The sequence below is a fragment of the Alligator sinensis genome, unplaced genomic scaffold (assembly GCF_000455745.1).
Source record: "Alligator sinensis unplaced genomic scaffold, ASM45574v1 scaffold243_1, whole genome shotgun sequence".
NCBI classification, from domain to species: Eukaryota; Metazoa; Chordata; order Crocodylia; family Alligatoridae; genus Alligator; species Alligator sinensis.
In genome coordinates, this window is record NW_005841841.1 from 4,270,449 (window position 1) to 4,293,613 (window position 23,165).

Genomic DNA, 23,165 nt, shown 5'->3' on the forward strand with positions numbered 1-23,165 from the left:
GATGGGGTGGTGTGTCAATAGGCAGAAGTTGCTCTGTGTTGTCCAGGGTTTTCCATCATTTTCCAATGGAAAACAAATATTTGTACTGAGAGGCAAAATATCCAGAGATGAGCAAGAGTTTTTTTTCTACTGCACATCTTGCATAGTCATTTACACACATGCAAACTGACAAATATTGCTTTCAGAGCGGCAGCCTTTGCCACATTTTTTATAGGAGATAAGGCCTGAGAGTTCAAGTGAATTACACTTTCTCAGTATCACTATAATAGGGCTTCTCTGTTGGGTAGAAAACACAAATTACCTTAACTGGCAATGAGCAGTGGGAAAGCCCAATCGAATGCGTGCTGTCTTTAAGCTAATGAAGTAACCATGGACTTTGTCTTAGTAGCAGAGTAAGGAAACATCTGTTACCTCTAAAGGGGAAGTGGCTCTCTCAATGGATTACAGTTTAGTCTTTGCAAATACTGATAGCAACAGGACAGCTTTCATCATTTTCTTGGTTTTGAATCTAGTTCTTACTCCTCAGGAGACTGATGAATGCACACAATACCCTGGGTTTTCACCCCCGTCTTAGCAGGAGAGAGACCCCTCAGGAAAGTGGTTAATGGTCACATGGTGAGATTCACTGTTGTGCAGGAAACCAGCATGAAGATGATTTAACTGGGACCAAAAAGTGTAGCAAGGGCCTCCTGCCAGCCCTCTGCCAAGAAGTGAAATTTACCCATGAAACTCGCATCTTATGACTATACCAATACATTTGCCTTGTTCTTAAAAGTTTGTAGCATCATTTAAATTGCTATGGATATCACGGAGGAGATGTCATTCAGACAGTTACCTAGAGACATTATACATCTCAAATTGTAAAGCTACTGTCTGCAGATCATGAAGGACTTCCTGAGGTTTGGTAATGATAATGTTCCCTCAGTGGAGAACACCATTAACTGAGCAAGACTTTATTCAGGTGCTAGCTTATTAGCTTCTAGGCATAAGAGCAATCACACACTCAGATAAATGCACTGAGGCACCAGCCACCTCAGTCGTTTTATTTCAGTGTTTAACCACTGGACTGTTTGTTCAAGTCAGATTTTACTGTAGGGCAGTGTGTGAAACTCACAATAGGAAATTCTCACTAAAGAATCTGATAAGAGCAAACATCAGTGGCATGCAAGGGTGAGAGGACCGTGACATGACCAGCTCTCAGGATGGCCATACTGCTCCCTGATGGCCATCTTAATCCTGCACTATGTGCCCCTCTGACCTCTCAGGGTCTCACCCCGCCATCTCTCCTGACACACCCTGATGGTAAAGTACAACTGGAGAGGCTGCCCTCAGAGACCAATGAACTTTGGGTGTCCTGCCTAGTCCTGCTCTTCCTTGGCCTCAACTCTGTCCTGAGCAGAATTCCTCCTCCAGTCTCGGGCCCCAAATTGGCTCGCTTGATTCAGGGCTCCAACCCCTACTGCACAGTCTTTCCAGGGCTCTGACCCCACTACAGAGTCTCTGCCACTGGGCTCCATCATCCCCAGTCATCAGCCTTTGTTCCAAATTGCTTTAAGGGTTATAATCCTGGCCTCCAGCCACCTGCATAGCTACACCTATGTCTCACAGCTATTACTCTGTCTTCTCATGAAATAGGCCCTCTGGCCCGGTCCTCACAGCACCAGGCTCCGCTGGCCTAATGCCCTGGTGCACCAGGCCCTGTCCAGACTATTCTCTCCCCACTCCTTGGACCAGGCCCAACTTCCTGCCCTAGGTTCAGCCCCTTCCCCCAAGTCCCTGACTCTGTACGGCTGCTATCTTCAGCCTCTAACTACTTGGCTTTAGCCCCACATAGGCCACCAGGTCCCAGACACTTGCAGGGCTCTCTCTGGGCCGGAGCCTTTTGTACTGCAGAACACATCCAAAGCACCCCATCTCCAAACCACCCCCATAGCCACTATCCAAACTTCCAATACCAGCTAGCCCTCCAATACAAACTCCTCCGGGGTCTCAGCAAACACCTACCCTCCACCTTCTGGCTCCTTGCTGCTTCCTGGGTACATGTGTTGCTTGGATATATTCTCTCTAGCAGGCCAAGATAACAGGAGCTGCATGTTCAGCAGATGTCAGGAACAGACTAAACTCTTTGGCTCAGAAGCCAAGCTTTTAGTATGTTGGGGCTCCACCCCTTAGAGTCACATTGCTTTCACCTTGCCCAGGGGTTTCTAATAAGCCCAGTTCTCAGCCTGCTATGGTCCATTGCTGTCCTTTCTCAGGTGCTGAAGCTTAAGCTACTGAGCAGCAAAACCTCTTGCTTGCCTGGAGCCCTTTCTGCCTGTGCCCATGTAGCCAGCTCTCAAGCAGTCCCCTGATGCACTCCTAGCTCCCCTCTGTGGCTTCCCTGGCTGCTTATTTCCCTGCAGCTTGCCCTTGCTCAGCTGGCTACCTGATTGCAGTCCTCTGATGCTGGGTTCCCATTCCCCAGGTATCGGGTTACAGACCCTGCTACAGACCCATAGAAAAAGAACTGTGGGAGAAACCTATTAATAGGTTCAGAGAAAATACAGGGGAGTATGGGGTGCATAGTATCAGTTAGTCCTACACTGGACCCATTTTATTCCTTTGCAACCCATTTTATTGTAATACAGATTAATGTTATCTGCATGTTTTTCTTGTGGGATAAATTTCTAGAGGAAGTGAGGCATGCAGACATAAAATACAGACAACAGCTATGGAAAATCATACCCATATTTAGTTAATTGCTTGCAGTTTTTAAGTACATTGCAACCTGGGTTGTATCTTATTAATTATTAATACAGAACAGACGTTTTCATAATTCTGGAACACAGAGATGAGACAGCTAACAAAAACATCAAGATAGAAACTTGCTTCCACAATGCTTTTCCTCTCCTCCAGTAATTGGCTTCAGAAAGTCAATTTTCCAAGTGTGGTTTGATCTAGTCATTTTACTTGTTTGCGAACTGCTGGATTAAAATCTCAGAAGGCTCCTTTGGACTCATCAAGTGGAAACTTGTTGACCCTTTTAGGTCCTGTCTGGCATTGGCTATCATAAGTGGAAGGGAAGAGGGATGGCAAAACAAGTTACACTTGCCCTTATTGAAACCTTCCCTTCATTCAAGGGCATCTGGCTCCCACCCAAGTCACTCATTCATTTTACCCAAACACAAGAAAAGAGTATTGACACCATCAGTTATATTAGGCACCCCGAAGAGAGCATGATCATTGCTCGGCATCAACTAGTGAGCTAGAACTAGTGCAGAGGAAAGAGAATACATCGTGCAACTTTTCAATGTGTACCTCTGGAGACATATTGTCTCTGTTTGCCCTTAGGGGTACTGGTACTGGTACTGTTACTGCACCTCCTTTCCTCCTTCTAGGGCTATCTATGACTTTACTGCAACAAAATCATCCCAGAGATTTTATGGTAAGGAATAGTTTATACATAAAAGGACAAAAAAAAGTTTAAAAAAAAATCCACAAGTTCAATCCAAACGTTATTCATCTGAAGATGTCTCTGTACATTCCAGATATTTCAACAATGCAATGTAGAGAGCTCTGTATGGGTCATTCAAAGTGGCTGGGAAGGAAATAACCAGCACAAAACTGTACTACCACAGCTAGCCTACTACCTGTGCCTGAGTTTGTACCTTTAAAGCAAAGCTAGGTCAGTTTCTATATATTACACTGTTCTCTGCAATGCAGAGCTACCCTCCCAATCATTCTGTAGTCAAGAGACTTAATGGTCAATTTTATATTCTGTTTTCTTTCCTTAACACCCAGTAGACAAACACGGTTGCTTAAAAAGTCCATACAATTCAGGTAAAGCTCAGTAGATGTGGCATTTTGTTATTTAACTTGGGTCTGGTATTGCATATAACATCTGCTCCAGGCAAAATTGTTGACAGTGCCTCTCACTCTCAGATAATGGTGTCTCCTGTGTTCTACGGCTTTCACCTGGAGGTTGTGCCCTATTTAAATGTGTATCCTGAATAACCCCTTCGTTGGAACCAAAGTGGACAGTAGAGTCTTCTGGAGCAATTAGTAGAAGCATTTGGGACATCTCTAGAAGGGTTATGAGATCTATAGCTTGCCAGAGCAGAGTTGGAGAGTAAATGGATGTTGGTGAGGAAGGGCACAAGGGCCATTTCTAGAGGAAGATGAATAGGTCTAGAGGAGGGAAGAGCAACAGTTTAGGTGGGCAGAGTGCAATATCTGAGAGAGACGGGAAAAACATCAATGAGAGTCACACATAAATATCACATGAAGATTAGGAGAACAAGGATCTGAAACTTTTTGCAATCCAGTCTCAACTTCAGTTTTTCCAGAACCCTTCCATTGTCTTCTATGCAGTCCCCAGGCCTGGTCTATTTGTGACAGATGATGTGGATCATGATTGAATGTCTAATCCCTGACTGCTTTCGTTGTCTGGGATCATTTATACTTGGAAGGAAAAAGGGAAATCACAAAAGGAATTTCGTGGTTTTCTTTTTTTGCACCAGATTTTAATTTTATTATTCAGTCTCTTGATTTTATTTCCACCTCCCCATCAAGTCCAGTTTATGTGAACAAATAAAACTAACCTACTATCTAGTGAGCCAAGAAATATTAGAGGTAATAAAAGGAAAAGGTTGAAGAAGAGAGAGTTGGTGTTGTCTAGGTAAGATGATAACATTGTCCCTTAAATGTTAGTCTTTTATAGTGACTAACAGTTATTCTTCAATAATTGTTGATGAATAAATAAAAAAAGTCTTGCTGCATTAAGTTCCTACTTCCTTTGTATCTAGTTGCCACCCCCACACCATGAAAAACCCGTGGAAAACACATTTGATATTTGCATGACTAACACTCTCTCAAATCTCTGCAACTCTCACTTTTTCCTAACAACTATCAGAAACTGGAGCATTCTGAATATCTGGTTATGAAATTTAATGAGATTATCCTCATGATTGACACATCTTTAGTGTTTGAACAGATATGGAATTACTAATGTGCTTAAGTGATTTGCTGAATCAAAGCTTTACATACGTTGAGGTAAATATTTCATTTGAGACTGAAACACTAAAGAACCTTTACTAGACTCCATTAGATGGTCTGTGCTTTGCCCTCACTTCTCCAACCTCATAGAAATAAATGAGATTGCAAAAGACTAAAAAAGCACAGAATTGCCTCACAAGAACAGAGACCTGAATCCCTAAAGGCAATTAACTGCCTAATTCCATGATTTGGAGGACCGAGATTTAAGAGAATTGAATATTTCTAACTCCAGTCAATCCTCCAGTTCTTATTGCACTCTTTTTCTTGTGAAAATTAGCCCAGAGATTATTTGGGTTAATTTCTGAACATAAAAAAGCTCAGGTTAGTTGCAACTAAGCATTTTGCCTGTTATGTAAGGGGATGGACTATCACACTGACACTGGGCATCTTTTATTAACATGCAGCAATAAACTGTGGAGTTTATTGCTCCACACCTTATTGCTCCCAGCAAGCCCCTGGGCACATGGACTGTAGCACACTGAGCCAGGCCATAGCATCCCCAGCTTGCAGGGGGCCCCAGGGGCCAGCCTGCCAGGCTGGGGCTCCTCCGACTGGGCTTAACGGCTGTTTGTCAACGACACAAGATTTCCCGTTTATGCCAACGCAACTGAGTTTGTGTTTGCATGATTGGGATTGCCTGCTGCTCTTAAAGTCTTTTCAGTGCGTTAAACTAACAGTGCTGGATCATGTTTTATTTTGCATTGAGTTCGCTTACCTCGCTCCAATCTATGGATTCGTGTCGTGCAGTCAGGGACTCAAAGACTTGTAATTACTTTCCGTTGGCACCAAGTGGTGCTGTGGTGCTGCGCTATTTCTGTAGTTTGGGCCTTTAGCTAGTGGGTGCCACTGTGATTGTATTGTCTCTGTGTGGTTTTTTTTACCCTCACTCCCTCCTCTCTTCTCCCTCCTCCACAGCTGACTGTAGGCATGCAGGGCACGGCGTGGTATGTGGTCTATCCAGGTATAATAATAATAATAAGAGAAAGGGAGGGCAACCAATTCCGTATGTCATATACTACCCCCCCATTAATTTTTCTGCTGCTGCCGCCACCAGTTCTGTATGTGATACCCACCTACGCCCATGTATCTCCCCTCCATGCCCCCCGCCCGATGCACCCACCCCTGTATTCAGAATTGCAGAGCCCAGTGGTGTCACCAGAATGGTAAGCTTGCAAATATAAAAGTTTGAAGTGTGCTACCCTACCTCCTAAAGACTTCCTTCAAATTTCTTATAATTTACATTCACATTGCAGAATAACGGCGAATAGTCCAGGCAGATGCTGCCTTCCAGACCCGCCACCACTCCAGATATGGCGTAGAAATCCTCTCAGGTAATATATAGGTAATGACCTACTGACCTTGTATGTGGTGGGTTTGGGAGGCAAGAATTTGGGGGGCAAGAGGTCGGTTTTTGGACTGTCGTCCAAAACCCCATCCTCTTCCTCTTTCTTCCCCCTCCCTGCAGAAATGTTTCACAGAAGAAGAGTAAAGAAGGCCACTTAAAAGGAGGAGGAGAAGGAGCTGTTATTTAGAAAGTGTAGATGTAGTTAAAAGTTAGTAAGGTAAAAATCCTGACCTTTTTAATACTACTATTATATTTTACTATTTATTTTAAATTGTCTTTATTTTATTTACTATTTAAATATTTTTTTATTTATGTACTCCCTTTTTCTTTTTAATAAAGTTTTGTAATTTTTGTAATGAAGCTTTGTAATTATTTTGTCTATATATGTGTGGGATGCTTTCTTTCTTCATGTTTTCTTTCTTCATAGGGAGACTGGAATGCATTGTGCGGTTCTGTGATGGCAGGGGTGGGTTTGGAGAGGTAAGGACAGTGCCCACAAAAAAAAGCAGCATGGCTATAGAGCCTGGCTACTTAACATGTGAAAGAGGGTGATTTAGTAAGTATTTGGTGTATTATGAGGCAAATTTTTCCTTCTACTTTCACAAAAGAAAAGAGTCAGTCACAGGAATCATTGTCTTTCAACAGTCCATTCTTTATTTACCCTTTTAGTTTTCTTTTCAATAGCCAGATCATGAGTGAGTTACATTTGTATCAATCCAAACATTCACTGAGAAAACACACAAACCCACCCACCCAAGCATGCCATTGGTAGGTAGTCAATAATAATTTCCCCACAGCCCAGGGTGCAACAGGGAGGCACCTATGGAGGGATATTTTAACCAGCTAAAAGCAGGGTGACAGGAGGGCCCTGCCATGGGGCAACAGGGAGCTAGCTTGTTCATTAGCTAACATGTGGTCACTAACCAGGAAGGAGTTTGGAAGGCTGCCACATGACCAGTAACTGGGATAAAATGCCACCCTGCGTGCTAAGAAGAGCACACAGGCAGGCATTGGGCAACAGGGAGGGAAGTGAGTGGGTGTGTTTGTGGGCTCAAAGGCCCACCATGCAGTGCAGGATGCCATTGGTAGTCAAGTGGTGATGCATGGCTGTAACAAGAAAGGAGAAGAAATGCAAGGAGACAGAAGAGAAGCTTCAGCAGTGTGTGGCGATAACACCCCAGGGTGCAACCAAAAGGGAAACTGGGAGGGAATTTTCCCCAGGCAGAACTTCCTGGGGCATGGCCAGTAACCAGGAAGGGGGAGGGCAGTCACAGGGATAGAGGGACAGACCAAGGGAGGGAAGCCAGAAATCCCAGCCATGGGAATAGAAGGACCTATGGAGGGGTTGAGGGGCTTGCTCATTAGCAGAGAAATGGCCAGTAACCAGGAGGAGACCACAAGGTATCTGGGGAACGTTTCTGCTATATATGTATGCCAGCCAGCCAGCCAGCCAGCAGTTGCTGAGCAAGCTCCCAGCCAGGGACTCCCCGCCATGTACCTGTGCAGCCCCCCCTGTGTACCTGTGCAAGAGAGATTGCCAGCTCTCCCCCCTGCACCCCATGCAACAAGTGGCCAGGAAAAGCAGCAGGCAGAAAAATGAAAAAAGAAATGGACCCAAAGAATGAATGAAATCCCTTTTCCCCACCCAGCAGTGTGAGGGTGGATTTTGCCAGGCCTTCCAAGATATGGAGGCAGATGCTGAAAGCCAGGATACTATGAGGTTTTATTGTAAGGAACACAATATTGTAAGCAGTCGGTTACTTGGGCTTCTTTGCCTTCACTCCACCAGCATCCTGAACTGGCCCTGGCTCCCTGAATCGCAGTGATGGCTACCTGACCCTGCTGGCAGTTTTACAGCCCTCCTCTGACCCCACGGTGTTAGGGGGAATAGGCTCAGCTGTAATGATCCCAGGTACCTCCTGAACAGAAGCAAGCTGAGCGGACCTATTTTTCCCGTTCTGGGGTGGTACCCATTTTTTAAAGAGGTGCTTCTCCCATCTCTGCATGGCACCACTTAAAAAGTCCTGTGACCTCTGGAACTCAACACAGGACTCCATGGTCATGTCTACCAAACTCTGCATGCTGTCTTGCATTTCCTCCATGATGGCATCATTGGAACGCAGGGATTCCTGGAGTTCGTCCCACCAGGCATCTGCATGTGACGCTCTGGCTCATGAATTCACTGCCAAAACCTCCAGTGAGCTTTCTCAGGAGCATCGCTGCCTGTGGCATATATTCCTGCAGCACTCTGGTGCAGTGTGAGCTGGGGTCTGTTCCCAGCCACTGTCAGTCATGGTAGCTGGTAAACAAACAAAAAAGCCTTCCTGGTTTCGTGACATTGCTTTCCCCCAAGAGGAGGAAACTACACACCACCACCACCCACCCTGCAGTGGAGAAAATGCCTGCAGGCATGGAAACAGATGCTGCAAGAGTCAGGCACCATTTGTACTGCCCAAAATTTACCAGTGCCTGGTTTGGAACCACATTCACGGCTGCCACTGCCCATGTCAGCTGCAGACATTTAAAGCCAAAAATTAGTTTGGCTTCTGTTACATTACAAGCTATCCAACCCCAAAAGAGAATGGGGTATACCCTTCATCTACCACCGCTGAAAAAGCATGGCGACCCACCTCCAGTGACACATGAATTCCCACCTTCCTGCCCCCCAAATCCAACCAGCACAAACCCGAGCAGTGCCTGCCAGTGGCAAGAGGCACATTACAAGATACTGGTTGTACATGTTCTTGGGACTCGGTAACAGAAAGTGATACTTGAGTGTTGTTCGGAACAGAAACCACATCAGCCGCATGGGTTTCTTCCTGTTCCTCCACCTCCTCCTGCTCCTCCACCTTATCATCTGTGCTAGTCCATGGAATCGGTGGGGACACTGGCACTGCTATCGCAGCCAATAGTGGGCGGGCAGACGGGGGGTGAGTGAACAACCTGAAGTCCGCCTTAGGAGTGTGGCAGCAGGGGTGTGGTGCATATTTCATCCCAAGCCCAACAACAACCCACCATATCAAAAACAGTTGACAACATCCCTCCAAAAGCCGTATGTCGCACTACACAAACTGATTCACTGCTAAATTTTAAAGGTGCAGTTAATTAACGAGGGCTAAACATTGTATTGTGTACAAATGCCCAACATGCTGCAGGGGCCGGCTGGTACATGAGCATGCTTCAGTGTGGGGCTAGTCAGCAGGTAGCCCTGGCACTGAAGCACCCTTGTGCCCCAGCCAGCTAGTCAGCATTTACATGTGTGTGACTGCGCATGAAAAAACTGCAGCAGGGTAGGACCTATATTTACAAGTACTACCCTGCTGTGGAGTTTATTAATTCTGTGTGCCCTAATAGGGATGCATATGTAGACACTGAGATGTTTACTGCACAGCTAATTAGTCAACTGTGCAGTAAAGTCTTATGTAGACATGCCCACTGTAAACCAAAGTACCAGTATGATTCACTGCTAAATTGCATAGGTACAGACTGGTGCCATTTTACTGAAATCAGTAGTATCATCTTCATCCTGTCCGTGGACTCACGTTATGGTTAGTCAACCCTATATCCTTATTCATACTGCAGAATATGTCCCTATAATTGCATAAAAAGATTTAGATGATTCTTGCCTTAGACAAATGATACATCCTACAGACTTTAAATACAAAGTGAGACTATTTTGATCACTGTTTTGAAAAGAATATGTGAAATAAAGGCAAGAATCAGTGACTGGCACAATGTATGAATACTTCAGCTTTTATCGTAGAACTGAACCCAGTGAAATAGTTAAACAATGCTGCATACTCTTATGTCCATGAACACTTACATTCATGCACATTGAACACATATGCATCGCTGTTTGTGGAATCAGGTCTTACATTTGCCTTTTAGTCTTATAATGAAATAAAAGTGGAAAATAACTATAAAGAAATACAAATGACATCTTCCTAAGATAGTAGGAGTTTTAAAAGAATACTTGTTGTAGAAGAAGGCTCCTCTGGGGCAGTATCAAGATGAAGACATGGCACCAATTATCACGGGATCAGAAATACCCGCCATTTGAGCTATAGACAGGAAGCTTGTTCTGTTTTTTTGTTGTCACTAATTTAATTTAGCCAGACAATGAGTGCTTGTATGCAGTAATTCCCCCACCCAGTTGAGAAAGTATTACATAACTGAGAAGAGGAACTGGTATTTTGCAACAAGGGTGGTTTTCCTAGTAAATTTAGGAGAGCTTTCTCAGTTTATGAGAGTCTTGTCAACTCATTGGTCAAATATAAAAACATAGTTGGTAGTCTTCATATGTGCAAGTGTGCATGCAAAATTACATGTGTGATTTGGAAGCATTTATCATAACTGGCAGACAGCAAAAGAACAGCTATTTCTTAGGTGTGTGGGGAAGACCCGACATCTACTCCCATATTGTCATTAATCCTAAAATATAGAAACCACTGTAAAACTCTGCTTTATTAGGTTAACACCAATAATCTCTTGCTTTGCCCTACATGTTGATCCTTTAAACCAATAGATCTCAACCTTTTTAAACTTGAAGCACCCCCTGTTAGATACAAGGCACCCCTCAGAAAATGCCAGTTTCCATGTGTTTTCTGTCTATGGAAAATTAACAGTGTAATTCTTCTGTTGCAAAGAACTCAGAAAGACAACAATTGGTCAGAATGTTTTTAACACTATGGCTTCCTATTTGAAATCTCTGGGTTTATCATGTAAATCATGTTTGCACACCTAACAGTGCTAACATTAATGGCACCTTGGGGCACCCTTGCAAGGATCTCAAGGTACCCCAGGGGTGCTGCAACAAACTGGTTGAAAATCACTGTTTTAAACATTTGGCAGCTGTATGAACTACAAAAGCAATACAAGCTTGAAAAGGTTTTTTTTCATATAGTACTTAGCATATTGGTTCTAAAACCAATGCCAAGGACCTAAGCAATCCCAAAGATTACAGGCCTCCCTCTGAAAGATTCTGGACCCTACCAACTTCCATTGAAGACAATGACATTAATTAGGATTGCTCAGCCCTTTTCATAATCAAGCTCTTTAATTGTAAAGCTAATTACAGTGGCATAGGTCAGATTTGAACTGAGGCCTGTAGAATAGACCCTGGACATTTGGAAATTACAACTATAGCACAGCATTTAGATAATCTCAAAACTCTCAGATATAATATGCTTGGGGATTGATTTTCATGAAACACCTACCCTTCATCCAACTACAGACACAGTTCTGTGTCCTCCTGAGATTTTCATGAGTAATAACTTGTGGCTATTTTGATGCTACACCTATAAAATCAATGAGAACCATGAAATGAATGGCAGTGTTTAAAATATGTTGGCTAATGATTTCTACCCTGCTAAAGGGGTTGAAGCTTTCTGTGCATAGAGAAGAAATATTTGGTAATCTGGGAGGGAAGAGAAGCTCAGTAACCATTTTCAGTTTAGGCTGCTGAGAAGGCCAAGCTCTAATTTCAGTCACTTTGATTTGCATTCCTAAATGCTTGTCCTAATTAAAGCAATTTGCTTTGGTGTTATGGGCTTAATTATTTCCCCTCCCCCCTCACTGTAATCTGTTGCAAAGCATTTTCAAGTAAATTTAACACTCATGGAACAAGTCAGAGGAACAGTTTGGAAGTGCAGGAGTTCTGCATGGCCAACTACTGAACACAGTGCTGCTTCATGTTGCTTAACAGCAGCCTGTAAAGAACTTCATGGAGGATAATCTACTGAATGCCAAGTAAATTTCATTTTAAAGGAGGCATCTTTTTGCAGTGGTGTAACAAGTAGAGCGGGTGTCCAAGGCAAAACTTGCAAGACAGCAGCAGGGGGCAAACAGGTTCTGAGACCGGGGCTGAAGGGGAGGGGGGAAGAAGTCTTACCTATGCTGGGAATTCCTCAAACGGGGGGGACAATTTTTTTGGCTGGAGGGCCACTTTAGAAATTCTGATGAGCTGTTGCAGGTGGGGGTTTAGGGGGTGCTGACCAGGCCCAATGCAGCAGGGACGAGTACTGACCTGGCCCAGCGTGGTGCGGGGGAGGACTATTGTTCATATCCAGGCCCTGCACCCACCACCAGGAGCACCAGACAGAGCGAGCAGGGGGGGTCTCCATGAAGATTGGCTGGGACCCCTTCAGACCGGGCAGACTTGGTCAGGTAGATAGGATGGGGCCATGGGTGGACAGGGAGCAGCATCTGGGAGCAGGATGGGTGGGCAGGTGAAAGAGCTAGGGCTGGGAATGTGGGATGGTGACAGCCATGCAAGGAGTGGATCACAGCTCTGCCCCTGCACCCTGGCCCCATCCCATCTGCCTGGCCAAGCATACCCGCCCACAGGAGTCCCAGCCAGACTCCATGGAGACCATGCTCATCCACTCCAACCAGCACCTTCAGCAGTGGGTGATGGACAGGTGGGCCAGGATTCCCGGGCAGCCAGGCCAGGTCTGGCAGTGGCAGAGACACTAGCAGCAGCAGCAGCTGGAAGGAGCTGCCACTGCAGGGGCTGCTGGGAAGTAGAGTCTGGCCAGGCCACCCATGTCCTGCCACCTGGGGGCAGCAAGACTGGCCACATGCGGCACAGCCCAGGCTGCTCCCAAGGGACCTACTGCAGGCTAGCTAGAATCCCTTGGTGGGCTTGGTCTGGCCTGTTCACCATATTTTGCCCACCCCTGTCCTAAACAGTCTCCAGCTAAGTCACTGCTGCTTCTGTCACATGTTCTGCCCACCCCGGCTCTTGCTCTTAAAGCAGCAGTAGCTGGGACCAAGTTTGGAGTTCCTGGCATGAGTGCAGACCCACAGGGATGGGTGGGGGGCAATTCTGGCCCCTCCTAACTTGGTACCTGGGGCATGTACCCCTCTTGCCCACCCTTAGTTACACTACTGGGTTTTTTTGTAAGGCCCATTGAATATAGTGGTATTAGTACCACTACATATATAGGTATCCAAACACAGGATGCTGCAGAAGATTTTTGGAGTCAGAAGTTTCCATTTTTTTTTATTGTGAAAGTTTTAATAATATATTCATAGTTTCATAGTTGGTAGGGTCAGAAGGGACCTGAGCAGATCATCAAGTCTGACCCCCTGCCATGGGCAGGAAAGAGTACTGGGGTCAAATGACCCTTTCGAGGTGTTCACCCAGCCTCCTCTTAAAGACCCCCAGGGTAGGATTCAAGGGGGTAGTTATCTCTGGTAGGCACAGTCCATAGTAAGAGTCAGACCATCCAAGGGAGAATCAAGTGGCATTCTGCCTCACAGAAGAGCACAGTTGTTTCTGGATTTTTTCAGATATGCTATGGGTAAGAGGTTTTATCCCAAATACCTTTCCATTGAAGAACTAGCATGATGTGTTATCCAGAATGTATATGGGCAAGTTAGAGCCATGGCTTTGTCTACCTGTGCCCTGTACTTTCTGATGAGATTCTCCTGTGAGGAACATTTTGTAAGTAAGCAAGGCATTAACATTATGATTATGGGATCCCATTGATAAGAGAAGAAAAAAAGAGGGTTGGGAAGAGGCTTATTTCAAACTTGTCCCATAAAACCAGACCACTCACTCTGAAGAGTACATCAGACTTGTGATAGGCTGAGAAGAGGGAAGAGAAGATTTTGTTCACCATCCAGAAATGTAATTCAACAAATTGCAATTTGGAGAAATGAAAAGTGCTGCACCTAGTCATCTTGGAGTCCTAGTGGACTCCAAGATGAACATGAGTTGGCAGTGTGACGAAGCCATCAAAAAAGCCAATGGCACTTTATCGTGCATCAGCAGATGCATGACGAATAGGTCCAAGGAGGTGATACTTCCCCTCTATCTGGCGCTGGTCAGACTGCAGTTGGAGTACTGCATGCAATTCTGGGCGTCGCACTTCAAGAGGGATGCGGATAACCTGGAGAGGGTGCAGAGAAGGGCCACTCGTATGGTTAAGGGCCTACAGACCAAGCCCTACGAGGAGAGACTAGAGAAACTGGATCTATTCAGCCTCCGCAAGAGAAGGTTGAGAGGTGACCTTGTGGCTGCCTGTAAGTTCATCACGGGGGCACAGAAGGGAATTGGTGAGTATTTATTCACCAAGGCGCCCCCGGGGGTTACAAGAAATAATGGCCACAAGCTAGCAGAGAGCAGATTTAGACTGGACATTAGGAAGAACTTCTTCACAGTTAGAGTGGCCAAGGTCTGGAACGGGCTCCCGAGGGAGGTGGTGCTCTTCCCTACCCTGGGGGTCTTCAAGAGGAGGTTAGATGGGCATCTAGCTGGGGTCATCTAGACCCAGCACTCTTTCCTGGTTATGCAGGGGGTCGGACTCGATGATCTATTGAGGTCCCTTCTGACCCTAACATCTATGAATCTATGAATCTATGTGGTCTAGCTTCCACTGAAACTACAAAGATAACTTGCCATGACCTCAGTGCAGGATTACATCTTTATTTTATTTCACTAACATAATTTGCTGTTATTCTGAAGAAGAATTTTCTTTCATTCTGGTTTAACTATGTTCTCTCCTAATTCATGTGCTCCAAGCAGAAGTTTGCAGGCTTAGAACTGGCCTTGTGGGAGAGAAGCTAAAAAATTCCCCACAAAAACAGCGATTTACATGTTCTGTTTAAACCTTTTTGCTTTGTTTTCAAACACTGGAAATTTTGAAAAAAGTTACAGAAATATGGGCTGCCTATGAAGATGTGTGATGCAGTAGATGGATACTACCCGATGTCTGACCCACATTGTGAACAGCCAGATAACCCAGCAGATGTATCTAGAACTGCCAGAGCAGGCAGCCACTTCAACCTGACAGCAAGATCTAACTGGTGTTCAGGATTTCCAGGGGTTACTGCAGATGTGCTGACAAGGTAGGGAGCAGACGGTTTTAACTGGTGAACAATGAACAAGAAGAACCAGGGAGGCACTCAGGGAATCTGTAACATACTATATATGGCAGTTACAAACCTTTTTCCCTTTTGCAGTTGCTCAGTGAATATAATGTCCCTCTATAGTGATAATACCAAAAAAATCACTTATGTAGGCCTCTTTTTATAGTTTTGCCTTTCCAGGTGGCTCATGAGAAGACGACACTTGAAAGTACTGCATGGCGTGTGGGTATATTGTATGCACAGCATTTTATTCATGTAAGTCACAGATACAGTCCAAATGAACACCACTTTCTAAAATATGCCTCTACTGATAGAAAGAAGTAGCTCAGAAGCAGAACCAAAAGCATTTATATGCATTTTAAAATGCTTAGCAATGAACCCATTAAATCAGTTGGTGACATGAAGCTCTTTCACCAATTCAGAGCTATCCTAGAAAGCAGGAACTGAAGACTTGGAAAGTATGGTGCCTATCTTTTGTTGACATTGCTGTGCCATGAATCTGGAAGCACAAGGCAATCCATGTGTTTTGAGTTTGCGGTCTGAAAGCTGTTGACTAAAGGCAAAGTGGGACCTGAACACAGGAGCACAGGCTGCAGTGTACCAGAGACACCCAGAAAATGTAGTTTTTTACCCAAGGAATCCTTTAAAACAAAATGGGTATTAGCAAAGCTCAGCAATGAAGAGAACATTTCATTTTTGCCCAAACATGCTTAATTCCCACTTAGTAGCAGTAATGCCTAGGCAATGCAATAAGGATAAGGATCACATTAGGCTGGGTATATAAGGTCTCTGCTTCCAAGAGCTTACAGATATAATGTTCTTTTACAAATAGAAATGTATCACCTCAGAGTAATCATACATACATTTCATTTGCCTACAGGTGTATAGTGCAGTGCCTGCAGTAGCAGAGAGCTGGACTTAATGACACAGGGTACATGTTAAAGGCAAGTACTAGGGAACATCTCTGTGAAGGACAGAATACCTGCTCTGCACACCCTACACCACAGAAGAGATGTAATATGACCACAGTATTACTGCACTTGGGTACAGGCCAACATACTCCCCTATTTACAGTATGTTTATTAGTCCAAGCCCAGCACTGCAATACAAGAAAATGTAGAGTGGGTGTGCAGAGTGGGTGTGCAGTGCATCACTGCAGTATTCCCTACCATACGCCTTTGATTTTGTGGTCCCTTCCAGTCCTGTGCTCCTGAAAGCACCAGGGGAAACATTGCTTTTCAGAGAATCTGTCCTTTGGATCAGAAATCTGGACTTGGATTTGAATGCCTGAAAATGCTAATATGAGAACTCTCTCTCCCATTCATCCTTTCCAAAATCCTTCCTTTTCCCCAAGAGTCAAGATAAACTGCATTTTAAGTAGCAAGCATTATGCTAGAATGCATTATTGTTCAATAGCATTAAGCTGTTATCAATGTAAACTGACTCCCAGATGCATCCACTGTCTATAACCCGGGGCAGTCACTATGAATAGAAGGAAGATAAAGACAGTTAATTGAGAAAAATCCTCCAAATAACAGATTGCTGCTAAAATAGCTCAGAATTTAGAGGGCAACACAAAGAGACTCTCACCCAATTTCCCTGCTTAGTTACACTAGTGTAAATCCAAAATGATGTCAGTGAAGTCAAGGGACTAACACTGAGGCAACTGAGATCAGAATTTGACCCACCATTCCCATATCCAAGCAAAAGAGGAATAAACAAATTAGTTTTTGAGCTTAGCTATTCCTGTGTCTCTTGGGGAAAGCAGAGTTAGAAGTTTTCCTTATTAAAAATGAAATGCACCCCTCGGGGATCAGCCTCTGAGTTGTTGATGCTCTGCTTATTGAGTGAGTCAGCCAGGGCCTCGGGTCCACACAGGAAAACACCTATTCTGGAACTGTTTAGAAGAAAAATGAAAGTACAGTCAGTGACTAAATGCATAAACAATCCACAGCAACATCATTAGGATGGGTGAGGATATGAAGCATTTGGTCTGCTGCTGACAGCTGCTAAGGGCACTAAGTAACTTCTTGTATTACAGTACTTAACAATTTAAATCTTCGCAGTACTCTTTGAACAGAAGCTCTGTTATCCTTGTAAAACCCCCGTGAAATACACTTGTAAGTTGTATTATCGCTTGTAAAATAACGGATCAAATACTGGTACTGCAGAAGCCAATGGCAACATTACCACTGACTTTCATGGAGTTGGAATTTAGCTTAGTGAAGCTGTGGCCCAAGGAGCTTAAAACCTATATTCTCAGAAGTAGCCTCAATTTCACTGCTTCAAATTTTGGGTCTGTGGATCCAGGGTATCCATATTAAGGTTTCATTTTCAAAGCTCTTAATCACCTGAGGCTCCTAGTGACTTCAACTGGAGCTACAGATGTTGGCATCTCTTTGTAAAGATGTCAGACGTTGCTTGATGTTCAATACACACAATTCAAGCATTATTTGAAAATATAGATTTAAGTGACTTGACAAGGATCACAGAGTATTTGAATCTGGGAGCATCTGGCTCTGAAAACCACATGCAATCTGTGTCAGCATTCTGCCTTTCAAATATTAACATAAGGAGCAAGGCAGTTCTTTCACGGCAGTTAGTTTGAAGGACCCAGACACTATAGTCCCCAGACAATATAGATCTGAACACTTGTGTACCCTGCATGCTTCTGAGCAATGGTCTTGAACTCATTTTCCCAGTTTGGTCTGCCATACAAGGTCTTCTGTGTCAGGCCAGTAATCACATCTTTCTTTTCATCATGATGCACTGCAAAATGAGTAGCCTGTGAGAAGAGAGAAATGTAGCATTGTAAGGAGAAATTTAGACATTAGGATTAGACCTGGGGTCAGGCATAATACTCTCTGCTTTAGCACCATATTAAACAGTAGAATAATATGAAAATTAGATTAGTTTCTGCAAGATGCAGAATTTACAGTGATCAAGAAGCTAACACTTAGACTAATGGTCAAGATTTCATAATCAAAAGCAAACAAAAAAAAACACTCTACAGGTGATCTCAGGATTTGAAGATACTAATCCTGAAAGCCAGTAATTAGTTTACTGTTCTAATGAATGGCATTATCTGTCATTCTCCAGTATTAATAGTACAAATTCTCCCCTTGTTTGCAATGAATGGTACAACCTCATTGATTTTAATGAGGTTGTTCCACTTTAAATTAAGCAAAACACTCCTCGTTCCATTGAGGTCTTTTCTGCTCTTCCAGTCTGTGTAACTTCCATCTCAGTCAAAGGGAGTGCAGAATGCCGAAGGGCATGATTCAAAGCTGGCAGAAGTCAGTGAAAAGATTTACACTTACTTCAGTAAATGTTGGAAGAGATATTAGCTCTACTGGAGGAGAAAAACGAGAAGGCCTTTTTTTCTAAACTGGGAGTTCCACAACCTTTCTTCTTCCCCTCTTTTCACACCTGATAACTTGCCTCCATTATGGGTCAAAATTACCCAAAATTTACTACAGCAAGCATCTTTCCTGACTGAATCACAGATTTCTCAAGTGGGTAATAGAAGGTTTGATTCCTTGGTCTCCCAACAATGGCTTACATAATTCAATTTCACCAGAGAGGGAGAGGAGCTAAGAAACTCCTAGAAGAGAGATTCTACTTTTTGGCTGGGTCCTGCTGCAGTGTGTTAACTGCTACCAATAGACCAAGCTACCATTAATGCTGCATTAGGCAGCACTAGACCTCTACTAGCAAGCTGCAGGGGCAGCTGAGGTAGATGCTCTGAAGAAAGACCAATTCCCAGCTGCACAGCCAAAATACCACGGACAGTATATTAGACTGAGCTTCTATAGGTTTTGAGACATGGGCTAGTTTATGGCTCCCTTGGCCCCCAATGGAATCCTTATCTCTATCCCATACAGAGAGACAGACAATGATTTAGCCCAATAATTGTGCTTCAAAAAACAGGCCAAACAGCTTTGCTTATCTATGACAATTTAAAGCAGAAATGTTCAAGTTCCTCAAACAGGACACAACTGTTCCCTGAAGTGCAGGTCTTATAGGAAGGAGTGACAGCAGTGGAATCACTTGCTGGCATTTTATATTCAAAGTATATGGTTTACTTCTACCAGATCAAAATGGCTACATTACTGTCCTCAGATTTACAGGTGGACCTGTAAGATCATGACCCTTCAGCATTTTGTTCTTGGCCCAGGCAAGAGAGAAGTTAGTTTGCCACTGGTTGTGGGTATCCAAAGGAGGACTTGGGTACATAAAGGAAAGCTAATATAGAACTTAGTGCTGAAGTCTGAAGGCGTGATTAAAAATTTCCCGGTAAGCAGCCATGTAAACTCACTAGCCACTTCTGTTTGACCTGGAAGTTCCCTATGCACCTGGGATCCTGGTTACCTCTGCCCTGGTCTGACCAGCTAGGCCCCTACTTCCTAGCTAAAACCTCACTGGGATTCAGAAACCAAAGGGAGTATTGCCTAAATCCCCCAAAGGCCCCAATCCAGTAGGCATTCTCTGAGCACACCTCCTTCTCATGGACATTATTAAGCATAGCACAAAACACAGAAGCCATAGCCACTTGCATTACAACACATTGGTGGTGGTGATAGTTGATAAAACACTTGCTGAGGAAGTGAAAAAAAATGTTTAATCTTCTTTTCTGCCTAAGGGCATTCAAATGTGTATCTTCCACCACCCAGGAGACTGCCCTAACCGACAGACTAGAGGTGAGGCTGTATGGTGGCACCTACTACCATCCTACAGAAAAGGTGGGGTCAGTTCCTTGAAAGATTTGTAGGAAATGTCTCTGGAGTCTCAATCCCAAGAAAACAGAAGCCCTACCTTGAAAGACACCTAACCTCCCAAGAGGAGCATGAGCTCAGATACACCCCTGTGCATAGCTATTTCTGTTGACAACATCTAAGTCAGTGGGAGCCAGCCTTTTTGGCAGGCATGCCCCATACCTTCCCTGAGAGCCATGCTGATTCCCCTTTCCACGCCTGATCCATCATCCAGCCTTTTGTTCCCTACCCTGTGCTCCCTAGCCAATCTGCTTGCCTGCTTCCTACCTTGTGTTCCCTGACTGATTTGTTGCTCTGCTTTTTATCCCCTGCTCTGTCTACCAGTGTTTCTCTGTTCCCTTCCTGACCTGCCACATGCTGCACACAAGCTACCCGTGCCATTTGTGGCATGAATGTTGCAGGTTGAGCACCCCTGTTCTGGGTGGCTCCTTCCTTAGCATGCCGGTTGGTTTGGATCCCATTCTGAGGTGCCTACCTCTCCTTGTGCACATCATAGGTAGCCAAGTACCAAACTCTGGGCTCTGAATTCTACTCCAGGGGCCACAGGCCTCAAAGTTAACCACTGTAGCAACTAGGTTTGAACATGTCTAAATCATACATAGGATCTGGCTCTAAACCCATTCTCAAAATGTAGTTCTTAATGTTTTCTTCTCAGGTTAAATTTCTCATGCATTAACTAGGAGAGGGCAGCTTCAACTGGTGAGGAAGACAGGAGTAGACTCAGTGCCCTGATGAAGCCTGAGAATACCTCTGTTCACCTCATGTGATTCCCCGCTTCTTTCAAAGACCCTGGCTTTTGCTGGCTTCCCTCCTGGGAATGAGCAGGCCTGGGTCTAGGTTCCTCAGTGGGTGCTCACTCCTTGCATCCACAAGAAGGGAATGTGTCAGGGCCATGTGAAATATTTTCAGGCTCCCAGAGCAATATGTGAGGGATGCACGGTGGCAGCTTGAGTTAAATTTATAATGGAGTTTAACTGAGGAGTGTAGCTGAGATGCCTAGAGGCTGATGTTCTAGCTGCTGGACTATATGGTTGTAAGTCAGACACTTCTGCACCCAGGGGAAGGTTGGGCTGTAGAGCTATCACCGCTAGAATTCTGTCTACAGCACACACAAATATCTTGGTTACACATAATTTTGTACAAGTTTGTTCTCACAGTAACCCTATAAATAGACAGACGTGCAAGGCCTAGGAGAATGTAACAAAAAAGAGGCCCTGAATTAACCATTATGTATAACAACTAGCATTTTTCCCCACAGAGTGTTTACCTGAGATTCATCCCAGCCTGTAAGATAGATGTTGTAGCTGAGAAATTCGGCATTATCCCTCTCCTGCATTTGAGTCTCCAGTGACTGCAAGAGGTCAGCAAACCATTCAAAGGCATGAGTGTCTCTGCACAGCCAGTAAAAATAGATCTGAAAGAGACAGGATTAAGCTCTTAGGGTCTGTGTGCACATACACATTTCTATTTTCATCGTGCTTGCTGATCAAAATGGAGATTTACAGAGGCTTAGCTTACCAGTCCTTTAGAAACCCCTCTGGCATGAATACTGCATGCCTTTGGAGGCTGGGGGGCACAGCGAGCTCCCGCAGGTGGTGGCAGTGAGAGGTGAGCTCCTGCAAGCAGCCGCAGTGCTTTCGGCGGCAGGACAGTGGCAAGCACTAATCAGTGGTTGGTGACTACCCGCAGACTCCACTGGCAGCATTGGCAGCAGCCAGTAACAATCGGGGACCGCCTGCAGACACCGCCGGCAGTATCAGCAGCAAGGGCAGGGAGGGTGGCTAGTGGTTACCACCCGCAAGTGCCACCAGCACTGTCAGCAGTGCTTTTTGGAGGGGGTGCACCGCCAAGCTCAGGGGGTGAACATGCACCCGCATGCACCCCCTACGCATTGCCAGTGCCCCCTGGCTACCGAATCTGACAGGAGCATGATGTAGCATCAGAACTTTACAGGTATTTAAAGGCTGGAAGGGCTGTGAGGCAGAGTTAATGATTGCAAGACTAAGAGAACAACAGCTTCCTATCCTCCCAACCGTCAACATCTTATTTACTGGTTTATGCTGCCTCTCCACTCCTCCTACCTAAAAATAGCAGTTTGATAGGGCATTAATAGTGACTAAAACTCAAGTACTGTCTCTGCCTTGGCAGCTGAAGAGGGCCCAGTAGGCAACAGAACTATTTCTGTTCTTCTGTCTGAGGTGGGCAAACAGACATATGGACAGTGCAGCTGTGCTTTCTGGGAGCATTCTCTACCTTAGCACACAGGGTAATTTCCAAGGTAAGGGCATGGTGACAGTATAGTTTAATGGATGTTGTAAAGTTCCACCAGAGGAGAACTGCAGCAGCTGCCAGTTTGCAAGAGTGTAATAGAGGTGGGGATGTGACTTTATGGTTGCTGTACAGCTGGGAGAAGGACTCCTCCAGTCTGCAATCCCAGTGAAAATCCCCACAGTATAGTTGCTCTTCCCAGGGCTGTGCACAGGCTATGGAATTTGGTTTCTAGGCTGCTTTTATAAATTGTCTTTTTATAAATGTGTTTAATAATTTTCTTTATAAATTGGATTTTACTTATTTAATACATTTTCCCCTTCCCTTATTTTACCTGTTTTATTAATAATCTGGGTTTTCTCCCTGCATGCAAGTCAATCTCTGGATCAAGCTACTTTGTACATAAGCGTTGCTGTGGCCATTTTGTTGAGGGATTTTTCCTCTCCAATAATTGTGAGGGCTCTGGAATAAAAGTTTCATATACTTTACGGGGGATATACCTTTTTGAGCCTGAGGCTGGTTGCATCGTGGCAATATTTGTACCAGACAGACTTGAGTACCGATGCAAATGGAGTGACCCCTATTCCAGCTCCAACTAGCATAACAGTTTCATAACTGAATACATCTTCACTAGCTGTGCCAAAGGGGCCATCCACAGCTATCCTAAAACAAAGAGCACAGTTGATACATTATAAAAACAATATACTCTAGCATATCTATTAACTTACATTTGCTAAAAAATTGAGCACGATTCTCTCTAAGTCCAAACACTACTTGATAAAAGAAGGGATGGAGGAGACCTGAAAAATAGTTGTGGCTCTCTGAGTCTGGCACAAACATGAGTTACACCTGGGGTGGATGCAGAGGGG

The 23,165-nt window shown here is 44.5% G+C and overlaps 1 protein-coding gene across 4 annotated transcripts in view; it reads right to left on the reverse strand.

Annotated features, from left to right (window-relative positions):
- Window positions 1-15,479: 15,479 nt before the first annotated feature.
- The window catches only part of LOC102373183 (cytochrome b-245 heavy chain), a 29,567-nt gene continuing 21,881 nt past the window's right edge, over window positions 15,480-23,165 (reverse strand). For all 4 annotated transcript variants that reach the window (XM_025205241.1, XM_025205230.1, XM_006015655.3 and 1 more), the window contains 4 exons: window positions 22,797-22,959; window positions 21,296-21,442; window positions 17,914-18,038; window positions 15,480-17,150 (listed from right to left, as the gene is read on the reverse strand). In XM_025205241.1, the coding sequence (XP_025061026.1) occupies window positions 17,024-17,150; window positions 17,914-18,038; window positions 21,296-21,442; window positions 22,797-22,959 (562 nt within the window). In that variant the 3' untranslated portion in view covers window positions 15,480-17,023. The remainder of the gene's footprint in view (window positions 17,151-17,913; window positions 18,039-21,295; window positions 21,443-22,796; window positions 22,960-23,165) is intronic.